Consider the following 18,384-nt stretch of genomic DNA (forward strand, 5'->3'; position numbering starts at 1 on the left):
TGTCTAGTGCAAAAGGGAACATGGCGTTGGTACTGAGCAACTTGGCAATAGGCGGAAAACTAGGAAATTAGTCCCGTCGAGAGCTGCAACGTGTATAACTGGGGTCTGTGCACATCAGCGTTCCAGCCAAGTTGAACGTTCTCTTTCGAGGTCGGAAACCACCGACCGCCAAGACGCTATCGCCAGTGTGGATCGCTGCTCTCACTACTACTCCTCGACTTACTGATCGCAGACAAGGAGAGACGGCATGCCAAAGACGTTGAAGAGGATTGCTGATGGCAACGGGGTCGAAAAGGCTCCGAGTCCAGCGTCCCAGCAATCAAACGCGTACAAGGGGATGCTTTGTATGATGCCAACACATCATAGCTGTTGCGAATCGCCCAGCCGAACGGGGCACTTCAAGGTTATTTTGTTCGAGGGCATACCGCGATCGCTTTCGAGTCCTGTAAGTAGCGAGCACATGTCCTCTCGAGCTATCTGTATGGTATCAGTCTCTACGAAACCTGCTTCAGTCTTCAGCCAGTGTCGACCCAAAGGGAAGACCGATTACAAACAAGCAGAATCCTGAAGACTGGGAGACATTCAAGCTCCACCATCTTGGACATGATTCAAAGAGTAGAATCCAGACAGCAGGTAGCCCTGGTCACTACAGGAGACTGCTGCTCAAAGCGCAGTGAAGAGTACCCCTTCACCTTGGTTTCATCATGTGGAACAGCGAGGAATCGACTCGCTGCGTCTAATGTTTTCCTTGGAGAGGCGGCTCGAGGGTGGAATCAATGCTGGATGCAGTGCATCGCGTGAGGGCATATTTCGTACACGCACTTTGACACTGTATGTCACCGTTGGGTATGGGTCAGGCACCGACGTTGGGCCGCCACCTTGGCCACGGTTTTTATTTGACACAAAGTACTCTGGAGGCTGACTACGCTCCAACTCATCGGCCGCTCCTATAGGTCTGTTGCCATTTGCATTGGCTGCTGCCCGTCCAGAAGTGTGGCTTCGCCGGTCTGATGTTCCAACAAAGCTGAAGCTCTGGGGCGGAGCCAGACCGCTGACGCAAGTTGGACAGGGATCGTGGGCACAGCCGTTTGAGAGCATCCATCGCCTTCAACGACCGCTAGCAGATCGACCCATCGCTCCTGCCTTGTGTTAAGCACCTTGTTTACGATTTGAGCCGCATCCACCTCTGTCGTCCTGTTTCCTTGCGCGGCCCATACTCGAATATACTTATCACCGCCCTCCCTCTCTACCCCGCGCCCCCCAAAGAAAGCGCAACATGGCTGCACCCACTCCGCCTCACCCACCCGTCTCCCCCGACTCGGGTCCTACAGACCCCAACCTGCCAAAGCTGCCTGCGGGCTGGATCGCCCAGTGGGACAACTCGTACGTTGTGAAGACGCCAGCATCGTGCACCGTCGCCCCGCCCCGCCACCACACGCACGCATGCCCCGCGACAGGGTACTGACAAGGCCTTAGAAGTCGCAAATACTACTACGTCCAGATCAGCACCGGCGTCTCGCAGTGGGACCTGCCAACGAGTGAAGCGCCCATTGGCGGGAGCCACCACGGCACACCCGCGCAGAGCACAAATCCCTACAACAAGCCTGTCGGCTCAGAGGGGCCCGGCGATGTTGGGGACGGGTCAAGAGGTATCGGAGGCGATGGACAGACCGGAGACCGCTCGCTGGGTGGCTTCGCAATGAACGCGCTCATGGGCAACAACAAGCAGAGCCACGGCGGCGGCGGGTCCAGCAACCTCGTTGGCCAGCTCGCGGGTTCCTTCCTTGGCGGTGGAAAGCAAAACCATGGCAGCGGTTCTGGACATGGCAGTGGTGGACCTGGCAATCTGGTTGGCCAGCTGGCAGGATCGTTCCTCGGCGGCGGGAAGCAGAGCAGCTCCGCAGGTCACGGCAATCAGTCGAGCGGTGGACTCGGTGCGTTGAGCGGACTGCTGGGTGGCGGCAGCAGCAGCAGTAACAACCACGGTGGCAGCAACCCAAGTCACGGTAACCAATCGTCGTCAAGTGGTGGTGGTGGCCTTGGAGGCATGATTGGAGGCTTGATGGGCGGTGGATCGGTAAGCAATCGTCACATTATGATTCAGCCATGTCTTTGCTGATGATCGCAGCACAATAAGCCCTCCAACGACTACGGCTACAGCCACGGCTCAGGCGCCTCTTCAGGTGGAGCCTACACGGGCACCGCACCACCAACATCCTACCAGCCCGGCGGCCAGCACAACAGCGGCGCCCAAAGCCAGCACGGCTATGGTTCGCCCTCACCCGCACAGCAACACGGCGGCTACGGCGGACAACAGCAACACGGTGGCCCCCCAGGGCAGTTCGGCGGAGGACAACAGCACGGCCAAAACCAGTATGGCTCTCAGGCGGGTTACGGTGGGCAGCCAGGCTACGGGCAGCAGGGCCCAGGTGGCTATGGCGCACAAGGTAACCACCTTTATCGTTCGCATGTTGAGAGTAGGAGCTAACAGGTTACAGCTGGCTACGGAGGTCCAGCACAGCACCAGGGCGGCGGCCAGGGCTACTACGGCGGCCCTCAAAATTACGACAACCACCAGCACAACCAGTACGGCGGTGCACCACAGTACCCTCCTCCCCCCAGCCAGGGTGGCGGCTACGGCGGCCACCAAGGTGGACATCCAGGCCCAGGTCAGCCCGGATGGTAGAGTGATCCGGAGGAAGTACGCGAGAAGGAGCAGTTGGAGGCTGACTGGGAAAGAGAGGCCAAGGCCAAACGTGTCGAGGTCGAGCAAGAGGAGAAATTGACGCGAGAAGGCAATGATGCTTTTCAGAAGTATCAGGCATGTTGGGAGGCAAAGTTCGAGGGTTTGGAGAAGATGAGTCAGACGACAAGGGAGAAACTCGATGAGATGAAGGGACAGAGAAAGGAAGCTGGAGAGGTAGATCAGAACCACTGGGCGGCACAGGCTTTCGACATGCTCAGTGGTGAAGGTGCATTCCAAAAGGGGCGGGATTGATACATAAATTCAGCATTTTTCCACTGTAGGCTGGAAACAGTCGTAACTATCGCTGAGGGAGGATGCTCTGGTAAAGAATCGTGTCTTCTAAGCCACGCAGGCCGTCCCTCTTCTGCTCCTCGTTTTCTTCTATCCTTTGTACCCTTCTTGTTTTCTTCACTTCTTCCCGGGATTAGCATGCACGCCCACCCGCACTCAAGACTCACGCTGTCCGTTCTTCTGTACCGAGTTCAGAATCGGACTTATGGGTGGGCTTGCGAGCAGTTCATCGTGGACGGAAGCCTGTATCTACCTGGGCTGCGTGCTCGGCAGAGTTGATGAGGTTGTAAGCCCCCATTCTAGGAGTTGGGTCGGGGTAACGGCGCAAGGCCGGGGGGTTTCTTTTTTTTGATCGTGCTGTGTGCATCGTCGTGAGGATGTGTTTGGTTCCATTTTGTGCGAGTTGTTCGGGGAATGGCGAGGTTGTTGACGTAGCGGTCTTGTCCAAGGCCGGGCACAGGTTGATTGAAAGGCTGCTCGCACATTTGCCGCGCGATAAAGTGCAGTCGCGGACGCAGGAGAGAAGCTCGCGGCGCGTTACTCTCCTAGCTGGAGTGCCATCTTTTCCGCGGTTTCACCGTGTGCTGGAGCCATTCGCCGTGTTCTGCTGGAGCTCAGTACGCGACTTCACTCGTGCCGAAAACCTCGTCCCCTCCGCCTCTTAACAGGCCCAGACTCCCTCCTTTGCTAACAAACCTCCACGCTACTCTCACCCTCCCTCCCCCCTCTTCGACGCCAGGCACGCTCCCCGCATCGCACCCGCCAATCCATCCACTGAGTGCTGCTTGGAATGCTTGAGCGTCTTGTCTTGGTATGCGGATGTATGCGCTCCGGCTGTGGGTGTGCAGGATATCGATGGGTATAGCGGAGCCCGTGGCACCGAGGTAGGCCGTGAGAGGCTGGGAGAGGAGGGCAGAGACAGTGAGAGCGTCAATGCTGTGTGTTTCTAAAGAAGCGGTGGAGTTTGAGGGTTGTTGGACGGCTGTGCCTGGTGTGACGAGGATGAGGTGGAAGTAGGACCATGCTGGTTTGCGAAAAGTGGTTTGGTGGAGAGTGTGCGTCTCTTTCTCTTTGCGTCTGCGCTTCTTTGTATCTTGAGTTGACCGACTGCCGTCTTGTGTGTCTGCTGCTGGCGCATCCACCATCAAAGTGTCGGCATTGGCATCTACGTCTGGCGCGTTCGTGGGGTTGGAGGGCTCCATTGCAGCGGTCGGTGCTAGCAATACAGCTGTCGCGTTCTTTGTTCGCGGTACAGGTCCCATTGTGCCTGTTTCGTTATATGTAATCGAGATTGTGCGAGCGTAAGAGCAGCCCAAATTAGAGCTTGAAGCTCTGACACGAACTTTTGACCGGAGTTTGCTAGCGTGTTTCCTTATCGCCGTGCTGCTACGGAGACGGGTCATGTTCACGAACAATTCGTTTTCAGTATGTGAGCTACGTTACACTTGGAGGACGACTAGTTTCGTAGACAGAATACTATTCGAGAGGCAATTATCTCCTTGTTGCTAAGAACTATCAAATGGACTGCAGCTTCAGCCCAAGTGTGTGGGGACGCAGCTATTGCCAACCAGCCAGAAATGCGAGAGGCGACAGTCGGAGAATGCAATGATATGTTCATCATGTCGGGTATTATATCGAGCCATGTCTAGCTCCACCGAGAACACCTAGAATCTTCAAGTATGAGCTCATCGTCAAAAAGAGATGACGGGAGTGATGAATGTAGTGCAGGGTCAATACGCTGCGCTAGATAGGCAGCTGCAGTGTATCACTTGCTTTCGCCGCGGTGACTCTCACCGCCCTGCGGCGCTGGCATGGCGCTCAGGTCGGCATTGAAGTCGTGATGCCAAGTGAATTCTAGCGGGCCTTTTGGCAGATTCTGGTTCAAGCTCTCGAGAAGATCTTGCAATTGCCCGGTGACTATTAAAAGAGCTGGGAGGCGGCTGAGGAGCACCTTGTTGGTGGGTGTAAGGAACTTGTCGAGCATTTCGTCGAACTCGATACGAATCGTTGTCAAAGCTTGTTCAAGGCTTTCCACTTGCTCACAGACCGCTCTAATTTTGCCGTTTTGAAGCTCTTCGAATCGACGGTTCATAGACTTTGCAATAGAGTTGTTTGCTTCAACGAGATCTTTATGCACTGTGCCAGCTTTGGCCGCCAACTCGTTGCGAGCTCTGCGTTCCTCTTTGAGTGCGGCTGTAACCTCAGCTTGCAAGGTACCCATCGACTGCTGCAACACCGCAACGGACTCTGTTGTAGCGAAGGGCGTGCTGCCTGATCTGAGCGCGTGCATAGATGTTTGCAGGCCGCTAACTGTCCTTGATAAACCTTCGGTTTGCCATTGTGCTTTTGCTATTGCTTCTTTCATTGTTGTCAGCTCCTCATTAGTTTTTGCCAGCGTTTCCGGAGAGCCATTTGAACCCGAGGGGGATCTCACAAGGGCTTGAAGCTGTGGTCCAACCCGCGCAAGGGCGTTTAATATTTGGATAGAACGCGGGTCCCAGTTAGTCTGGTTCGCGAGGTCACGTAATTGTGCGACCTCTTGCTGTAGACCAGCGAACTTTTGAACCAAGTTGGCGGGAGTTGAAGGGTATTGTTGCAGGAACCAGTGGACCATCTTTGCGTGTAGATCGTCCGTTGTTATGTTATTGTACTGGTCCTGCAGGTTCCGTACAGCAGCTTTCACAGTATCGATCGCCTGTGTTGCGCTTGTAGTGTCCAGTTTGTACGCCAATTGCTGCTTCAAATCTTGGACAACTATGTCTCGGTACTCTGCCTCGTTTTTGACGGCATTCTGCAGAAGTGTCAAGGCCTGCTCAAAGTCTGCCAGCTGTGTGGCTGTTAGACCAGGAGCTGATGACCCGATTTGCTGTGTCGCGACTTGTTCCTCCAACTTGCTCAAAGACTCGGAATTGTGTGTTATGCATTGGCTCAGTGTTTCCAATTGCTGTGTAACCGCATTTCTGAAAGGATCGAAATTTTGGTCGAAAATAGAGACGAATTTGGAACGGCACAGCTCAATATCTCGTGTGTTATTGTGAGCCTGTTCTTCCATTCGGGCGATGTCGTCTTGAACCTCATCGATGATCTGGGCCAGTCCAGTCTCACCGTTGATACGATTTTCGACTGACTGGAGTCTTAGCTGTATGTCATGGACATCATACGAAAAAGGGGTACGAGCGACATGATTGTCTTCGACGTTAAAATTTGGCACTATGGCCTGTCTTGAAGCCGTCTCAAGCTTCGTGACGCGGTCCTTGATTTTGTTTTGTTCCTTAGACAGCTTCATCTGCTCAGATTCGAGGGACTTGACTTGGTTGACTATCCTCTCTGAGGCTGACACACGATCATCGAAGATATCCACGCGATTCGCAAGGCCCTGAGTATCTTCTCCAAGGCTGCTGACAATGGTCTTCATATCTTCGAGTCTCTTGCTCAAGGAGTCGGTAGGATTAGCAAGATCGTCCACCTTAGTGCAAAGTCTTTGCTGCTCGTTGTAGAGGCGCTCTTGCTCTTTTCGACGTAATCTTGATTCTTCTTCCTGGTTCTCAATTCGCTGTAGAATAGTGGTTTGATTTGCGCTTGTGTAAGCTCTCTTGATTGGCCCGATGTAGTCACAGATGTCATCAGAGAGATTGTCATTAAATGTATGCAAGTCTTTCAGACCACCCTCGAGAGTAGTCACCTTCTTTTCCGTTTTGTCAACGTTGCTGTTGATGTCTGTGACTTTGGTTTGTAATATCCACAGCTGTCCGGGTAGATTGCGCTTGTCAAGATCGTCACATACTCTCTGGTTAGCTTCCAGTTTCTTGGACATGCTTTCAAGCGTCTTGGTATGCTCTGTCCGGAAAGCGTCCAATTTTTTAATCTCTGGCTGTAATGCTGTCTTGATCGTGTCCTCGACCACATCGGGCTTCATGGCTTGTTGTTGTTCCTTAACACCCTTGATGTCTTCCTTAATGCTGGCTAGGTCGGTCTGAACAGTAGGTTTTGAGCTCTCAAGAGCACTAAGTCGACGTGCAATATCATCTGACGGCACCGTTGGTGCTGCTGCGCGATCTTGTCTCTCGAATTGTGCTTTAAGCGCTGCCAGCTGAGCTGGCAGAGTCTTGAACTCTTCCACTTGATTCTCCAGTTTCTTGACGCGGGTTTGGAGATTCGCTTCGCCCAGCTGCACGAGTCTCAGCTGCACCTTGAGCGTTCTGACCTCTATCGCAGCTGTACCAGCTGTACCTTGGGATACATTCGTTGCGTTGAGTACCTTTCTTGATCGTAAGAAGTTCAGAGTGTCGATGTTCAAAGATTCTCTAATGGTACTATAGCTCGTCGGCAATTCCTGAGTGACGGGTAAAATAGAAGGTACCTCCGGCGCAGCTTGCATTGGTGTATTGGACCCACTGCCATGACTTATCGGCGAGATGGTGTGTAGTGGGCTGCGGCCTATGCTGGCTGTTCGAGGGCTCGCTGTTGTCGCATCACTCTGAGGCTTTTCAAAACTGTGGGATACATTGCGGTTGCTGTTTGGCCTGTTCTGGTCAACGCGGCGTTCACGTGCTGCATATGATGTAGATCCAGGCCACGCATTAGCTGGTAAACCAGCAGCAGAGTTTTTCCTGGAGTATGGGGGGCTGGGAAGATTCCTAGAGGATGCTGTGTTTGCGTACTGTAGTGCTTTTGTTAGTTTTGGTAACCTCCCTCGTAGGACTGCTCGCACCCTGTCTGCAATGGAAGACTGCTCTGATTGGCGCCTCCTTTGACTCGGAGGACTATTGCCTCGTGACCGCGTCGCGGTAGGCCTCTTCCGCCCGTCCATAGATTTTCCTACCCCGGCAAACGAGTGTGCTATCAGCACTATCAGATGGGATCTGCGAAGTTATTGTTAGCAAAACCAAAGGTGTTACAACGGGCTAGTGGTCCGGTGGAACAGCGAACATTCGCAGTTGTCCCCACTAGCATACATGCACGTGAGGAATTACAGGAAAAATCTACAGAACTGTTTGCTGATTGTAAAAAGGGTTCCGTGTGCATGTTAGGGTTAACATACCTGGTGAAGCGCGGCGGCGCGCTGGTGATGAAGCGCTTGAGATGAAGGAGACGGTTCTAACGCGCATCTCGTGCACTGAAAACTCACGCAGGTCTGGATAGAAGCACTGCAGTCGTAATGAGAGGTTCCAGAAGTTGGGGGGCTGAGAAATCGGCGGGGCGGAGCGGGAGACCGTATATATAGAGCAAGGAGAAGGCGACTGGTAGGCGCGTTGCGGTGGTCCGTGCGAGACAAGAGCTAGAAGTGAGAGCTCATGGCGCGAGCAGTCGCGAACGGAGCGCAACACCGATCTCTCACTCACCACACACCATACGCCATCATGGCCGTCGTAGGTGATAGCAGCAGCTCTTCAAGGCCTGTACTGATGATGTGCAGCCCATTACCACCATCGCCGAGAGCAAGGAGCTCCGTGGCCTCAACCTCATCGCGGCGCACTCGCACATCCGCGGCCTGGGCGTCGAGCCGGACACGCTCGAACCGAAGGTATCGTCGCAGGGACTCGTGGGGCAAGAAAAGGCACGCAAGGCCGCAGCCGTGATCCTGAGAATGGCTCAGGAAGGGAAAATTGCAGGACGCGCAGTCCTGATCGCTGGCCCGCCAAGTACAGGAAAGACAGCCATCGCAATGGGCATGGCGCAGTCGCTGGGGGCGGATGTGCCGTTCACCATGCTGGCATCATCTGAGATCTTCTCTCTGGAGATGTCTAAGACTGAGGCGCTCACACAGGCTTTTCGCAAGTCTATTGGCGTACGGATAACAGAAGAGAGCGAGGTCATTGAGGGCGAGGTCGTCGAGATTCAGATTGACCGCAGTGTCACAGGGGTATGTAGGAGAGCAGGCTGATTTTGGACCGGCACTAAACGTCTGCAGAGCAACAAGCAAGGCAAACTCACTATCAAGACCACCGACATGGAGACGATCTACGACATGGGCACCAAGATGATTGACGCCATGACCAAGGAAAAGGTCATGGCAGGCGACATCATCTCGATCGACAAGGCGTCAGGCAAGATTTCGAAACTTGGTCGTTCCTACACACGATCGAGAGACTACGATGCGATGGGTATCGACACCAAGTTCGTGCAATGTCCCGAAGGCGAGCTCCAGCAACGGCGCGAGGTAGTGCACACTGTCAGTTTGCACGAGATCGACGTTATCAACTCGAGGTCACAAGGCTTTCTAGCCCTCTTCTCTGGTGATACAGGCGAGATCCGGAGCGAAGTGCGCGACCAGATCAACACCAAGGTGGCAGAGTGGAAGGAGGAGGGCAAGGCCGTCATAGTCCCTGGTGTGCTCTTCATCGACGAGGTCCACATGCTCGACATCGAGTGCTTCTCTTTTATCAACAGAGCTCTTGAAGACGAGCTGGCACCCATTGTCATCATGGCAAGCAACAGGGGCAACACACAGATCAGGGGAACCGACTACAGATCGCCGCACGGACTGCCGTTGGACTTTTTAGACCGGGTGGTGATTGTGAGCACACACGCATACAATTCTGAGGAGATGCAGCAGATCATCTCAATACGCGCACAGGAGGAGGAAGTCGACATTTCACCTGACGCGTTGGCGCTGCTGACCAAGATTGGTCTGGAGACCGGGCTGAGATACGCTAGCAACCTGATCACTACCTCGGACCTGGTGCGCAAGAAGAGGCAAGGGCCGGAGGTGACCGTCGAGGACGTCCAGCGCAGCTTCTCGCTCTTCTACGACCCTAAGCGAAGTGTCAAGGTACGTTTGTTTCTCATTGTGGCGTATGAGCCTAGAACAGTGGCTAACGCGATGCAGTTTGTGAGCGAATCGGAGAAGCGTCTAATTGGCAATGCAGGTGACGTGTCATTCACCGTCACCAACGGTACCGAGGCTATGGATGTTTCATGAGCATGTGCAGCTTTCATTCTTCCAGGCGTATGATAGGTTTTGGATGGGTCGAGCGTTTGAGCATAGAGCATGCTCGCTGAGTGCCATGGAAAAGTCATGACTTGTAATACCAACCACACTTTTGCTTTTAGCTAGTCGAAGCGTTATCTTCGCCGCGTGTTTGCTCGTAGCAGAAATATGTCCTGCTGGAAGTGTTTCCGCGACAGTGGCTTGCATGGTCTTGCCGCCCTGTGAAAGCTTACGCGGACGCTCTGTGCAAGCCTTATTCCGGACTAGGGGGCGCCAAATTGCATCGCTCAAAGTCTCCATCTGTCATCACTGTACCACAGCGGTGGCGGATGTTCTCAAGGCGACGAAGACGCTCTTGTGTAGCTGACCAGGACGTGACAAGAGAAAGGAACGAGAACCCTGTGTCTTGGCGTGTGAAAAATGCAAAAGTGGGAACAGAGCACGCAGTGGAAGAGTACGTCACAACATCGTCCAGCCTTATAAGGTGTGGAGCGCTGACGAGGCAATCAAACGGGCGTGACCCTTTGCGGACATAACGCACGCGACACGGGCAAGGTGTGACAGGGGATGCGTATACCTCGTATACCTCGCAAGCTCAATTCTCAACACCAACCTTTCACCTCGCCCAGCCAGCCCATGACCGTCTCGGTAATCCAGTGCAACCTGATTATGATGCCACAGAACTCAGGCGTCCTTGCAACACCTGTATCGTGAATGGGTTCGCTGTCTTGGTGCTGTTCCATCGATTCATTGTCGCAATGCTTGATTCTCAACGGCCACGCGTAACTGGGCGTCCCACTGTTCAAACAAGCATTTCGTACTCGGCACTCGGATCTAACGGCGCTAGTCTTGCCCTTTGCGTCCACATGCCAAGAATTACGAGTGTCGGTCACTTCGGGGCAACGTGGGTGCACGAAGCAAAAGGCCACGGGAAGAGGTGGGCTGTGTGGGTAGGTGAGATGTGTTAGGCGTGCGCGTCGTGGGCGTCGTGGGCGTCGTTGTTTCACGCTCTTCTTGTTGTCTTCTCTCCTCTTTGCTCTCATTTTGACTTGCATTCTTTGCTCTCATTTTGGATACCCATTCCTTGCGCCTGCCCAGTTGAGTCTTGTACCTGTACGCTCTTGCGTGAGACCAGCACGCGACCTTTTTCCGAAAACCGAACACGCCTATCAACGACCTCACGCAACATCAAAACATCCCATCAAACGAATCACCACTCTGCTTACAGCTGACAATCGCATTGCGACTGGGGCTCCATCTGTATACAACCGCATATATATCGCAGCACAGACACGGTCTCGTCATGAAACTATCAATATGCACAACCATGGCGGTGCTCTTCGCAAGCACATTAGCTGCACCAACAGCGCAATTTGACAGTTCGATAAGTTCATCAAACGCACCAGAGAGCGACATCGTACGGAGAGACGGTGGGGACGGCAAGTACTTTCATGAGCCCGGGTACGTCCTCCAACTGATCACCGTCGTCAACCCTTATGTTAATTGACATGTACAGAGGTGATAATACACTCGGCCACTATGACAAGCGCTATTTCCACGGCATCGTTTCAGACGAGGAGCGAAGAGACACGCAGAAACACATGGTGCGCGCATACCTAGACTTTTTCCGCATCAACGATCTCGACACATGGATCGCTCACGGAACGCTACTAGGCTGGTGGTGGAATGGTCAGGTATGGGTCTCTGTTTCTCAAGTATCACTCCCATTACTGATTTTCACAGCGACTACCTTGGGACTTCGATCTCGATACCCAGGTCAGCGGCGCAACCCTCCACCATCTCGGCGAAGCCTACAATCAAACAAACTACTCCTACACCTCCGACGATGAACAAGTAAAACGCACATACCTCCTCGACGTCAATCCTTGGATCTGGCAACGTGAGCGCGGCGACGGTAAGAATATCATAGACGCGCGCTGGATCGACGTCCGCAACGGGCTATTCATCGATATCACTGGTCTCTCAGAGACACACCCCGACAACCAGCCCGGGATCTGGAGCTGCAAGAATTACCACCGTTACCGTACCGACGAGCTATATCCTATGCGCGAGACAATGTTCGAAGGCGTCATAGCCAAGGTGCCGTACAGCTACGACAAGATTTTGACAGATGAATACAAAGTGAGCGCACTGGTAAACACTCAGTTTAATGGACACGAGTGGAATGCAAATGCTAAAATATGGGAGAAGACGGAGGAGACGTTGAGGCAGGAAGAGGAGGAAAGGAGAAAAAAGGAAGAAGAGGAGGAAAGGAGAAAGAAGGAAGAAGAGGAGGAAAGGAGAAAGAAGGAAGAAGAGGAGGAAAGGAAAAAGAAGGAAGAAGAAGGGGAGAATAAAGTTGTTGAGCAGGCACAGATGGCGTAGTGGGCCAGCTGGCCATAATTTTATGTTTGCCGTTGGGTTCCAGGATTAGCATTGCATTACATGAGCGTTTGGCGTAGCATTGTTGGCGTAGTATTGTTGGCGTAGCATTGTTGGCGTAGATGTCACTCGAACCCAATGTTTACGACGACTCTTGAGGTAGTATATCCCTCTCTTTTTGTCTTTGAAAACCTACCGATATCCAAAAATGCGACTCCGAACACGAGAGAGACGTATTGTAGCTCGTATATGACCCTTGTGCCCTAGTCGTCTTCACAGCATCCGTTGTAGCGCCTTCCGCTTCCGCTATCGCTTCCACAGTTCTGGCCTACCAACCGCATTCGAGCCACACCTATCTCAATACACCTTGAGGCTGGAACAGTGGAGGTTCTAAAGCGACTTGAGAGCACGTTATGTTATGATCGACGTCTGGAAGGCGCATCTCCCCATGGAGTGCTCGCAAAAGAGCGAAGAGATTGAAGCGTTTGTTCGTACAATCTGCTCACAAACCTTCTATTGGAGCACTGAACAAAATTGAAAATGTCGTCGAGCCGAGCGTCGAGTTGAGTCCGTCAAAGCCAACACAATACTCAAGTTCGGATATCTCAACAACCACAATGCCCTTCAAAGAAAGCTCGGCGTAGGAAACGGGCAATTTGACCAGTGCTTGCGAGCTACTAACACGTACTTGAAAGCATCGCACAACCTATTTAAGGACGACGTTTGGGCATGGGTCGATGGTTAGGACAATAAGTTTGAACACCCAACGTCATAAAGGCAGTCTTTCAATTCATTAAGCTACGCATATGGAACTAAAGATTATGGAAGCTCAGTTCGCTAGGAGCAAAGGTTTTTAAAAGTTTGTCAAGAATTGAGGATACCGGATCGCAGCAAGGCCAGTTACGCAGCAATGAAAGTGAAGGACAGAGTCTACTCAACTGACTACACACTAACACTTACTGAATACTCTCCAGTCCCACCACGAAGGTCAGACTACGCGTCGACATGGCGCAGCGGGGGCCTCTAGATCTCCTATATCTTCCAATTGAGCTGTTAGACGCAATCGTGGCATTGCTGGACCAACTCTCCCACTCCGCGCTCGCCTTGACTTGCAAAGCAACGAATCCGTCCGCTTCAAAAGCTCTGTATGCAACATACACCAACCGCGATGCACCGTTAAAGGCGCCATTCCACTTGTTTCTGCGCACTCTCTGCGAGCGGCCCGAGCTTGCAGCCATGGTGAAAGGACTGGACATTCGAGGCTGGCGATCCGAATTCGAAGTTGCGACCGGTGCGCCATGGCAAGGTGTTACCAAGCCCAGGGAGGAAGACAAGTCACGTACACAGCGAAGTGGACCATTGTTTGTATCGATCAGCAGACCGGCAGAGAAGGTGTCACAGTCATTTAAGCTGTTTGAGGAGACTGCTGTAAGAGTTGGTCTCATGTCACCCGACGAAATTTTCTCCACGCCTGCGCTGAAGAAGACGGTGATTGTCGGTACAACATTGAAAAAGCGAGAAGACTTTGCGCAGCTGTTGAAGCATAGTGCAGAGGATGCCCAGGTCGTGCTGATGCTTGCGCTACTTCCTAACATTGCGAGGCTCTACATTGACGGCTTGTCGGTTCACTCCAGTCTCGACTGGTAATATTTCCTGAAAGATTCCGACATGGCTCTTCGAGGGCTACGCGAAGTGACCATGCGTGGCCAGATGCCTCACCGCGGTGGTCCGATGCATGCTGCCACCCTTCAATTTTTAGAATTCGTCCCCGAGGTCGAGCAACTCCACCTATCGCACGTCAGTGTTGAAACTCCTCGCCAACTCATCAACCTCATGTCAGACAAAAAGCTCACGCGTTTCTTGACTTGGTGGACGCACGGCGATGGTCGTATGCTCAGAAGTATGCTATCCGGGCAAAGGCTTAAATTCTTCAAATATAACCCCGGCGGTGAAGGATTTCCCACTCCTCACCAAGACAAGTTATCAGAAGTCCACACTATCGACCTTCTTACGGATTCAAGGCAATCTCTCAGAGTACTCAAACTTTACTCGACACAAATGAGCAAATCACCTCTCCTTTCGCAATTCGATAATCTCGAACTTGTGGAGATGCCATTTGCGGCTGATCTCTTCAACGTCATTGCCGGGAGTGAGCATGGCGATGTCGCCAATGCCCTCCGAAAACGCATTCCCGAATCTTTGTCAGCGCTAAGTCTTCGATACATACCATCATCTGACGACGTGTGCGTGGTCTTGGCAGTCCTTGCAGAGCTGAAGCGTCAGGGGGAATTCTCTGCACTCAAGACGGTTCGCCTGAACTTTTGTCGTTTTGCGATATCACCACGGTTTCCTCCAGATCACTACAACATCTTGAACCCGGCCTTGGAGAAAGAACTTATTGGGGTCTTCAATAAGGTAGGGCTTCAGCTTGAGGTCGCCCAGACTGACTAGAGCATTGTGTTCACATGACACAACGAGCCTGCTTACAAAAAGATGCGATCTTTTGATAAGAAGACCTTTTGAGAGGATATTTCGGTGAGGTATTTGGGCTTCTATGTCATGTCGGACAGACCAGGATTTCACAGACGTTCTCGTCTGGCGATGGTGGTTGTACATCTTCAGTGATCGAGATGCAGGTCAATAGAATAGTAAAGCCTCAAGCTTGATATATCAAACGGAGAAGAATCCATGTATGGTATCTTTGCACTTCCATATGTATGGCGTAGCAACATATTGATGAACTTAAGTTTGGAGGCTGGCAGTTGTACCAGGTTCTCCCGCAACCCGAGACGACATCACGTGAACGACATTGCGTGAGGGTCGCTGATGCCTTGGTATTGCGTCCTGACGTAGGAATGCATTCCAAGCGTCTGCTTTGGTAAGCTTTCAAGCAGCATCCGCGACTCTGTCCGTGCATGCTTCGTGGGCGACAAAACAGCCACTCTTTCCGCTGCTTGGCCCGATACACAGTTCATTTAAAGACCTGACGGGGATCATTGCTGCTACACAAGAGACTGTTGCGGCCAGTAGCTCATTCGTGGCGGATTCCACGAGCACGAAGATCTGGAGCTTCACGGCTTCAGTCAGATGGTACAGATGCTGCTTGCCTCGCGATGGGTACAGCGTTACTCGTATGCGTCACTTGATTGACAACTCCTTTCAAGACCACGCAAAGTGCGACATGACAAAACGGGGAAGAGTTTGGTCGCTTGGTTGTATTTAAGCAAGTGCAGTAGTAATATGTGTAAATAGAAAGATAAGTTGGCACAAAGGGGTTCCAAAAGAGGTACAAAGAAGGAAAAGAGAAATGGCAGAGAGAAAGTTGACGCCATCTAGGCATAGTCATTCAGGAGTATCCTGCCAGCGAGGCTCCTCTTTAGCGGAGTCTCATCGCTACACACCTTGATGTAAAGATCGATATCGGACCCTTTACCCATGCACCCAAACACCGGATCCTCGAGACCCAGTTTCTGTTTCGGAAGATCGACGTAGTAAGACTGCGTCGGGCAGTAACTTCCAGCGGCGCAATGTACCTTCCCGCACGCCTGCTCCGGGCTGTCGATTGCCAATCCCTTGTCGTGACCAGGGCAGTTACCTGCGCTCTCGCCCCTTGCGCAGTCGACGAAGGAGATGTCGTACCAGACATTGCCGCCGACAATGCTGTACTCGAACTGTGTTTGCTGACCGGCAACAAGGTGGTCGGTTTTGCTAATCTTCAGCGAGGCGCCGCAGCCGCTGCACGCGCTGCGTAGCGGCTCGGAGTACTTTGTGCGTGCGGGGATGTGGATGGGTGGCGAGGAGTGGCCTTGATCGACGCTCCAGAGCCAGATGTCGTAGGGACAGCGGTTACTGACGATTGCGTTGCCGATTGCAGTGGCAAGGCTCACTTGCAGTGCCAAGCTGAGAGGGAGAGATTTGGTCAACATGGTTGAAGGTGTGATGAAAGACTACAATGAATGTGTATTCTCTGTGTAAAGACGGTGGTGTTTGGGATGGTAGTCGTAAGGGGCAGAAATCGATGGGTAATGAGCGAAGTCGCAGTTCTTCACTGAGAACCAACGTCAAGGTGGTTGAAAAGATGGCAGAGAAAGGATTGTGGCGAAGTTGAAACCCAGAAAGACAAAGAGTGTGTGCAACTGTGAAAAGCTCGACGTCGTTGTGGGCTCGTTGAAGGATGGTATCCTGGCCCCTTTATAACCATGTCCGGAAGACAATGAATGCATGTTGGCTTGTTCTTGGTCAGAGGCTGCACCTCGAAACATGGGAATGCGAGAACAAAGACAGACAGACTTAGTTAGGGAGGAGATGCATTGTCGCTACCAACGATGGTGTTGGGACTCACAGTGCATACAGCTGATTCCGGACTTTGGTTGGCCCGCTGAACTGTGCAGGGCGCCCCGCTTGCAGTTCCGAGATGAGCAAGGACAGGTTTGGGCGTGAATTACTGTGATGCTGTCAAGACATCCTTGTAGCTATAGCTGTATGTATTTGCTGTCAAGGACAACTATGTGATGATACGACCGCTGCATTGTGTTGCACAGCTGTCAACACGCAGACAGACGGTACGGCTAAAGGGTTGTCAAATACTCACCTGAATAACATCACATTTCCTCGTAGGATCCTCAGCAAACACGCATAATCCCACATCTTATCAATTACATGAAGTATAGGTCGTTACCTGAAAGAACGCCAGATCACAAAAGTCGCATACGTGGGGCTCTGAAACAGTGCATGAACTCTTAGACCAAAACCATGGCGCAAGATTCCCCGAGAGAAAGAAGAGAGGCAGCGTCCTGATCCAGTGCTGGATCCACAAAGTAGCAGACGTCGAAGTACAGCAGCTCGTTTCCTGACGCAACGTGGAAGCTGCGGGTAGTGAGACCTGCATATCCAGACCTTCAGCGTGGCTGATTCTGTTTTCGTGGAGCACACCATCAGCGCATTGCGTATTTTAGACAGTACCAACCATCTTCCTGTAGTCAGGAAGTGGTGTAGATTTTCGAAACGTAGGCGTGGTAGTCGTGATGCTTGTCGCCAATGGTCAGTAGTGTAGCTTCACATGCCAGACAACATGCGATCCTAGGAACGTATTGAAGCCGCAACAAGAGATATCGAGCGATATGGATCTTGACGATTTCAGATGGGAAAGGACGTTGACGCCGATGGTGTTCTGCTGTTCCAACAGATGCGTGTCGTCCAGATTGAATGCCAAGAGACCAGCCGAAAGCAGCTTGCGACGGCCTGACCTCAAACGGCGACTTCACGTCTTCAGACGCAAACGCAGACGCAGCGTTATCCTATGCTCCCCATCTCCAGTTTGCAGCCATGTAACGATCTTACGAGTCCTGGAAGGCTGTGCTAGCGACAAGAAGGGTGGTCTCCCTCAGCGTTTTAACGCGCGCGTACCACGTCGAATGGCCGTGACGACTCGATTCATTCCCGAGGCTCCATTCGAGGCTCCCAGCGCTCTAGTAAAACATAGGAAACACCGCTTGCCGCCGTTCAAGAGGATCTAGTCTTGTTTCTCCCGGAACCTGGCAGCAGAACACGTACTTTGCCACCCAAGCAGCACAAATTTTGCTCTATCCAGCTCACGCGAGCCCACCCCAAACGCCGATGTTGGGCTGCGACCTCCCGCGCACGTCCTAGATTGACGGACTCCTTCGGCGACGTGGGAACCTTTGGGGTCGCTATGGCATTCGTCACAACGTCAAAACCATCCACATGCATGCGCTGTCAAGGCTTCTGGACGCTGGCAAAGGTCCAGCGACCAGTCGTCATGATGCAGTGTACGCGCGTAAAGCATTTGGGTAAAGATTCTGCATGAGGGAAGCGAATCGCGAGCTTCGGCCGGCCGAGCCCACAAATTCAGGCGGAGACCCTTTTGACAAACGGTCGACAGGTGGGCTGGAAGTCGATCATCGGTAGGCATTGCCGAGCCTCTACTGCAGGTCCTATCTAATCGATAGGCGTCTTATCCTCCACACTTTTCAGAATATACGACAAGTCCAGCCGCTTTCAGGGAATCTCACGG

At 52.6% G+C, this 18,384-nt stretch overlaps 8 protein-coding genes across 8 annotated transcripts, besides 1 other annotated feature; 5 read left to right on the forward strand and 3 right to left on the reverse strand.

The window, feature by feature from the left end:
* Positions 1-1,276: 1,276 nt before the first annotated feature.
* EKO05_0008539 (uncharacterized protein) lies at positions 1,277-2,686 on the forward strand (the record flags this gene model as incomplete). The annotated part of the gene is made up of 4 exons (XM_038941766.2): positions 1,277-1,383; positions 1,477-2,077; positions 2,129-2,447; positions 2,499-2,686. 4 exons carry the CDS (start codon positions 1,277-1,279, stop codon positions 2,684-2,686), a joined length of 1,215 nt encoding a protein of 404 aa, XP_038796079.2.
* Positions 2,687-3,106: 420 nt separating this feature from the next.
* Positions 3,107-3,164: a tandem repeat.
* Positions 3,165-3,651: 487 nt separating this feature from the next.
* Positions 3,652-4,299, reverse strand: EKO05_0008540 (Ribonuclease P; the record flags this gene model as incomplete). The annotated part of the gene is made up of 1 exon (XM_038946561.2): positions 3,652-4,299. One exon carries the CDS (start codon positions 4,297-4,299, stop codon positions 3,652-3,654), a length of 648 nt encoding a protein of 215 aa, XP_038796080.2.
* A 503-nt stretch (positions 4,300-4,802) lies between these two features.
* On the reverse strand, positions 4,803-7,847 carry EKO05_0008541 (uncharacterized protein; the record flags this gene model as incomplete). The annotated part of the gene is made up of 1 exon (XM_038946562.1): positions 4,803-7,847. The coding sequence occupies one exon, from the start codon at positions 7,845-7,847 to the stop codon at positions 4,803-4,805; it is 3,045 nt and encodes a 1,014-aa protein (XP_038796081.1).
* Positions 7,848-8,397: 550 nt separating this feature from the next.
* On the forward strand, positions 8,398-9,959 carry EKO05_0008542 (DNA helicase; the record flags this gene model as incomplete). Its single annotated transcript, XM_038941704.1, has 4 exons — positions 8,398-8,406; positions 8,454-8,900; positions 8,949-9,809; positions 9,867-9,959. 4 exons carry the CDS (start codon positions 8,398-8,400, stop codon positions 9,957-9,959), a joined length of 1,410 nt encoding a protein of 469 aa, XP_038796082.1.
* A 1,336-nt stretch (positions 9,960-11,295) lies between these two features.
* On the forward strand, positions 11,296-12,353 carry EKO05_0008543 (mannosyltransferase; the record flags this gene model as incomplete). Its single annotated transcript, XM_038941686.1, has 3 exons — positions 11,296-11,429; positions 11,485-11,662; positions 11,712-12,353. 3 exons carry the CDS (start codon positions 11,296-11,298, stop codon positions 12,351-12,353), a joined length of 954 nt encoding a protein of 317 aa, XP_038796083.1.
* A 1,002-nt stretch (positions 12,354-13,355) lies between these two features.
* Positions 13,356-13,997, forward strand: EKO05_0008544 (uncharacterized protein; the record flags this gene model as incomplete). Its single annotated transcript, XM_038946563.1, has 1 exon — positions 13,356-13,997. The coding sequence occupies one exon, from the start codon at positions 13,356-13,358 to the stop codon at positions 13,995-13,997; it is 642 nt and encodes a 213-aa protein (XP_038796084.1).
* Positions 13,998-14,018: 21 nt separating this feature from the next.
* On the forward strand, positions 14,019-14,801 carry EKO05_0008545 (uncharacterized protein; the record flags this gene model as incomplete). The annotated part of the gene is made up of 1 exon (XM_038946564.1): positions 14,019-14,801. One exon carries the CDS (start codon positions 14,019-14,021, stop codon positions 14,799-14,801), a length of 783 nt encoding a protein of 260 aa, XP_038796085.1.
* Positions 14,802-15,682: 881 nt separating this feature from the next.
* EKO05_0008546 (uncharacterized protein) lies at positions 15,683-16,276 on the reverse strand (the record flags this gene model as incomplete). The annotated part of the gene is made up of 1 exon (XM_038946565.1): positions 15,683-16,276. One exon carries the CDS (start codon positions 16,274-16,276, stop codon positions 15,683-15,685), a length of 594 nt encoding a protein of 197 aa, XP_038796086.1.
* Positions 16,277-18,384: the final 2,108 nt, after the last annotated feature.

Source organism: Ascochyta rabiei, chromosome 15 (genome assembly GCF_004011695.2).
Source record: "Ascochyta rabiei chromosome 15, complete sequence".
In the NCBI taxonomy this organism is placed as follows: domain Eukaryota; kingdom Fungi; phylum Ascomycota; class Dothideomycetes; order Pleosporales; family Didymellaceae; genus Ascochyta; species Ascochyta rabiei.